Here is a 6,000-nt window from a genome sequence, read left to right as displayed (position 1 = left end):
AAATTTTCACCATTTCCCCAAACCTGCTCAGATTTTCTTGGGGTTTTTTTTGTTTTCCCAGAATTTTGGGAGTTGGGAAGATCCCTCAGGATTTTGAGGCAGATTTTTTTGGGGATTTTTTATGATTTTTCAGGATTTGGAGCAGATTTTGGGTGATTTTTTTGGTGATTTTTTCCATTTTTTCACCATTTCCCCAAACCAGCTCAGATTTTCTTGGGGTTTTTTTTGTTTTTCTGGGATTTCAGAATTCAGAAAGACCCCTCAAGTATTTCAGGTGGACTTTTTTGGGTTTATTTTTTTAATTTTTGGGACTCAGGACACATTTTTTAGGCATTTTTTGGGCGATTTTTTCCATTTTTTCACCATTTCCCCAAACCAGCTCCGATTTTCTTGGGGTTTTTTTTGTTTTTCCACAATTTTATCAGATTTTGGGCTGTTTTAGGTTCCTCACCTGTCAAAAATAGCCCCGACCCCAGCACTGTGGGCACTGTTCCTGTGCACGTGCAGCCCTGTGGCTAACAGGATCCCGTCCTTCACCGCGATGGAGCGATGCGAGAACGACGCGATCAGGAGCTCATTCCAGCCTGGAAAAAGGGGGAAAAATGGGAATTTTGGGGATTTCAGAGAGTTCAGGGTCAGAGCACTGCAAAAGGCAAAAAAACCCAGAAAAAATTGGGTGAAAAAAGCTGGAAAATCGAAGGAAAAATCCCAAATTTATGGTGGAAAATGCAAATTTACGGAATGGGAGAATGATGCGATCAGCAGCTCATTCCAGCCTGGAAAAAACGGAATTTTCAGGAATTTTGGGGAGTTCTGGGAGTTCAGGGTCAGAGGAATCCGAAATGTAGGAAAAACCAGAAAAAATTGGGTGAAAAAAGCTGGAAAATTGAAGGAAAAATCCCAAATTTATTGAACGACGCGATCAGCAGCTCATTTCAGCCTGGAAAAATGGGAAAAAATGGGAAAAAAAATGGGAAAAATTGAGAATTTTGGGGAGTTCTGGGGAGTTCAGGGAGTTCAGGGTCAGAGGAATCTGAAATTCAGGGAAAAACCAAAAAAAATTGGGTGAAAAAAGCTGGAAAATCGAAGGAAAAATCCCAAATTTATGGTGGAAAACGCAAATTTACGGATTGAGAGAATGATGTGATGAGCAGCTCCTTCCAGCCTGGAAAAAAGGGAAAAAAATGGGAATTTTGAGGAGTTTTGGGGAGTTCTGGGAGTTCAGGGTCAGAGCAATCTGAAATGTAGAAAAAACCAGAAAAAATTGGGTGAAAAAAGCTGGAAAATCAAAGGAAAAATCCCAAATTTATAGTGGAAAACACAAATTTACGGATTGAGAGAACGACGCGATCAGCAGCTTGTTCCAGCCTGGAAAAATGGGAAAAAATGGGAATTTTGAGGAGTTCAGGGAGTTCAGGGTCAGAGGAATCTGAAATGCAGGAAGAAACAAAAAAAATCTGGTGAAAAAAGCTTGAAAATTGAAGGAAAAATCACAAATTTATTGAACGACGCGATCAGCAGCTCATTTCAGCCTGGAAAAATGGGGAAAAAATGGGAATTTTGAGGAGTTCTGGGGAGTTCTGGGAGTTCAGGGTCAGAGCAATCAGAAAACTAGAAAAAAACAAAAAAAATGGGGTGAAAAAAGCTCGAAAATCAAAGGAAAAATCGCAAATTTATGGTGGAAAATGCAAATTTCTGGAGTGTGAGAATAACGCGATCAGCAGCTCCTTCCAGCCTGGAAAAATGGGAAAAATTGGGAATTTTGGGGAGTTCTGGGGATTTCAGAGGCAGAGGAATTCGAAATGTAGAAAAAAACCCCAAAAATCTGGAGAGAAATGTGAAAAAAACCAATGAGAAACCCCAAAAATCCTAAAAGAAACCCCAAAAATCCCCAAAGAAACACCAAAAATCTAATGAGAAACCCCAAAAATCCCTCAAGAAACACCAAAAATCCCAAGAAAAACCTCAAAAAATTCCACGAGAAACACCAAAAATCAGAAGTCAAAAAAATCCCGAGAGAAACTCCAAAAATCAAATGTGAAACCCCAAAAATCCCACGAAAAACACCAAAAATCCCAAATCTGTGAGGTGGGAGAACATGATCAGCAGCTCCTTCCAGCCTGGAAAAATGGGAAAAAATGCTGAGTGATCTTCCCAATTCCCAAAATTCTGGGAAAACGAAAAAAAACCCCAAGAAAATCGGAGCTGGTTTGGGGAAATGGCGAAAAAATGGAAAAAATAGCCAAAAAAATGCTTAAAAATGTGTCCTGAATCCCAAAAATTTAAAAAAAAACCCCAAAAAAATCCACCTGAAATACTTCAGGGATCTTTCTGAGTTCTGAAATCCCAGAAAAACAAAAAAAACCACCACTGAATGGCCTTCAAATGCCCCAAAATCCCAAAAAAACACCCCAAAACTTCTCCAAATTCACTCAGATCCATCCCCAAAAATCCCAAAAATTCCCAAAAGTCCCAAATCCATCCCAAATTCCCCAAAATGTCCCCAAAAATCCACTTTAAACACCTTAAAACACGTTAAAAAATCCCCAAAAAATAAAAAAAAAAATCTGAAAAAATGCCTAAAAAAACAAAAATCAAAAACCAAAACCCAAAAAATCCCAAAAAATCCCAAAAAATCCCAAAAAATCCCCAAATCCACCCAAATCCACCCCAAATCCCCAAAACCTCCAGAATTTTGCTCTCACCTGCCCTGAGGAGGATGAGCTGATCATCCAGCAGCATCCCGAGAAGTGAGGAACTCCAAATTCCCCAAAAATCACCCCAAATCCCCCCAAAAACCACCCCAAATTCACTCCAATCCATCCCAAAAGTCCCAAATCCATCCCAAAAATCCCCAAAAATTCCCAAAAATTCCCAAATCAGTCTTAAATTCCCCAAAAATCCTCTTTAAACACCTTAAAACACTGCAAAAAATCCCCAAAAAATAAAAACAAAATCCCAAAAAATGCCCAAAAAAATCAGGAAAAATTCCCAAAAAATCCCCAAAAATTCCCCAAATCCACCCCAAATTCCCAAACCCCCCAAATTTCTCTCTCTCACCTGCCCTGAGGAGGATGAGCTGATCATCCAGCGGCAGCCCCGAGAAGTGAGGAACTCCAAATTCCCCAAAAATCACCCCAAAACTTCCCCAAATTCACTCCAATCCATCCCAAACCACCCCAAATTCATTCCAATCCTTCCCAAAATTTCCAAAAGTTCCCAACATTCCCAAATCCATCCCAAATTCCGCAAAACCTCCCCGAAAATCCACTTAAAACATGTTAAAAACACTGTAAAAAATAAAAAAAAATCCAAAAAAATGCCTAAAAAAATCCCAAAAAAATTCAGGAAAAATCCCAAAAAATTCCCAAAAAATTCCCAAAACCCCCCAAATCCCAAAAAATCCTCAAAATCCCCAATTCACTCACCTGCCCTGAGGAGGATGAGCTGATCATCCAGCGGCAGCCCCGAGAAGCGCGGCACTCCAAATCCCCAAAAATCACCCAAAACTTCCCCAAATTCACTCCAATCCATCCCCAAAGTCCCAAATCCATCCCCAAATTCCCAAAATTCCAAAATTCATCCCAAATTCCCCTCAATCCCCCCAAAACCTCCCCCAAAATCCACTTAAAACAACTTAAAACCACCTTAAAAAAACCCTTCAAACACCCAGAAAAATCCCCAAAAAATCAAAAAAAATCCCCAAAAATGCCTAAAAAAATCCCAAAAAATCCCAAAAAATTCCCAAAAATTCCCAAAACCCTCCAAATCCATCCCAAACCCCCAAATTTCTCTCTCTCACCTGCCCTGAGGAGGATGACCTGGTCGTCGAGCGGCAGCCCCGAGAAGTGCGGCACTCCTTCGCCCACTGAATCCCCTTTAATTGCCCCAAAATCCCAAAAAAACACCCCAAAACTTCCCCAAATTCACTCAGATCCATCCCCAAATTCCCAAAAATTCCCAACATTCCCAAATCCATCCCAAATTCCCCTCAATCCCCCCAGAAATCCACTTTAAACACCTTAAAAACCACTTAAAGCGCCAAAAAAAATCCCCAAAAATCTCCAAAAAATGCCCAAAAACCACCCAAAAAAATCAGGAAAAATTCCCAAAAAATCCCAAAAAATTCCCAAAACCCTCCACATCCACCCCAAATCCCCAAAACCCCCAGAATTTCGCTCTCACCTGCCCTGAGGAGGATGAGCTGGTCGTCGAGCGGCAGCCCCGAGAAGTGCGGAATTCCAAATTCCCCAAAAATCACCCCAAAACTTCCCCAAATTCACTCCAATCCATCCCAAACCACCCCAAATTCATTCCAATCCTTCCCAAAATTTCCAAAAGTTCCCAACATTCCCAAATCCATCCCAAATTCCACAAATCCATCCCCAAAAATCCACTTTAAACACCTTAAAACACGTTAAAAAATCCCCCAAAAAATCAAAAAAATCCAAAAAAATGCCTAAAAAAATGCCTTAAAAAATCCCAAAAAATCCAAAAAAATCCCAAAAAATTCCCAAAACCCCCCAAATCCATTCCAAATCCCCAAATCCCCAAAATCTCTCACCTGCCCTGAGGAGGATGACCTGATCATCGAGCGGCAGCCCCGAGAAGTGCGGCACTCGCTTCGCCCACTCGACGAGGGTGAAGAGCTGCTTGTCGGCAGCCTGGCAGATGTTGGTCACGGGGTCATTGGGCTGAAATGGGGCACGGTCAGACCCCCCCAGAAATCCCAAAAATTCCCAAAATCCCACGGGAAAAATCCCGGGAAAAATACCCCAAAAAATCCCGAAGAAATCCTGAAGAAATCCCAAAAAAATCCCCAAAAAACTGCAGTTGAAATGAGAAAAATTGGCCCAAAAATGGGTGAAATTGGGGGAAAATCCCAAAATCTGGGTGGGATCAGACCCTCCCAGAAATCCCAAAATTCCCAGAAATCCCAAAATTTCTGGGAAAAATCCCCCAAAAAATCCCAAAGAAATCGCGGAAAAATTGGGGCAAAAATCACCAAAATCGGCCGAAAAATGCACCCTAAGAAGGCTGATTTTGGGGGTGAAATCCCAAATTTTAGGCAGGATCAGACCCCCCCAGAAATCCCAAAATTCCCTAAATCCCACGGGAAAAATCCCACAAAAAATCCCACAAGAAATCCCAAAAAATCGCGGAAAAATTGGGGCAAAAATCACAAAAATCGGCCGAAAAATGGGCGAAATGAGCCCAAAAACCTGCCTGTGTTGGTCACGGGGTCATTGGGCTGAAATGGGGCACGGTCAGAGCATCCCAGAAATCCCAAAATTCCCGAAATCCCACGGGAAAAATCCCACAAAAAATATCCCAAGAAATCGCGGAAAAATCCTGAAGAAATCCCAAAAAAATCCCCAAAAAACTGCAGTTGAAATGAGAAAAATTGGCCCAAAAATGGGTGAAATTGGGGGAAAATCCCAAAATCTGGGTGGGATCAGACCCTCCCAGAAATCCCAAAACGCCCTGAAATCCCAAAATTCCACGGGAAAAATCCTGGGAAAAATCCCCCAAAAAATCCCCAAAAAATCGCAGAAAAATTGGGGCAAAAATCATCAAAATTAGCCCAAAAAAATGGGCAAAATGAGCCCAAAAACCTGCCTGTGTTGGTCACGGGGTCATTGGGCTGAAATGGGGCATGGTCAGACCATCCCAGAAATCCCAAAATTCCCTCAATCCCATGGGAAGAATCCCACAAAAAATCCCCCAAAAAATCCCGAAGGAATCCTGAAGAAATCCCGAAGAAATCCCAAAAAAATCCCCAAAATCTGCAGCAAAAATGAGCAGAATCGGTCAAAAAATGGGTGAAATTGGGGGAAATCCCAAAATTTGGGAACGGTCAGACCATCCCAGAAATCCCACAAATCCCAAAATCCCATGGGAAAAATCCCAGGAAAAATCCCACAAGAAATCCCCAAAAAATCCCGGAAAAATCACAGTAAAAATGAGCTAAATTTGCCCCAAAATGGCTCAAATTGAGGG

The 6,000-nt window shown here is 41.5% G+C and overlaps 1 protein-coding gene across 1 annotated transcript in view; it reads right to left on the bottom strand.

Annotated features, from left to right (window-relative positions):
- Positions 1-327: 327 nt before the first annotated feature.
- LOC146421497 (retinoic acid receptor RXR-beta-like) overlaps positions 328-6,000 on the bottom strand; it is a 30,924-nt gene continuing 25,251 nt past the window's right edge. The window contains 2 exon segments of the mRNA XM_085047378.1: positions 328-584; positions 4,565-4,694. Coding sequence (XP_084903504.1) covers positions 448-584; positions 4,565-4,694 — 267 coding nt within the window. The 3' untranslated portion in view covers positions 328-447.

This window comes from Lichenostomus cassidix, unplaced genomic scaffold (assembly GCF_008360975.1).
Source record: "Lichenostomus cassidix isolate B80296 unplaced genomic scaffold, HeHo_3.0 HiC_scaffold_33, whole genome shotgun sequence".
Classification (NCBI taxonomy): Eukaryota; Metazoa; Chordata; class Aves; order Passeriformes; family Meliphagidae; genus Lichenostomus; species Lichenostomus cassidix.
Note: the sequence above shows the minus strand (reverse complement) of the source record. Positions and strands in the feature narration are given on the sequence as shown.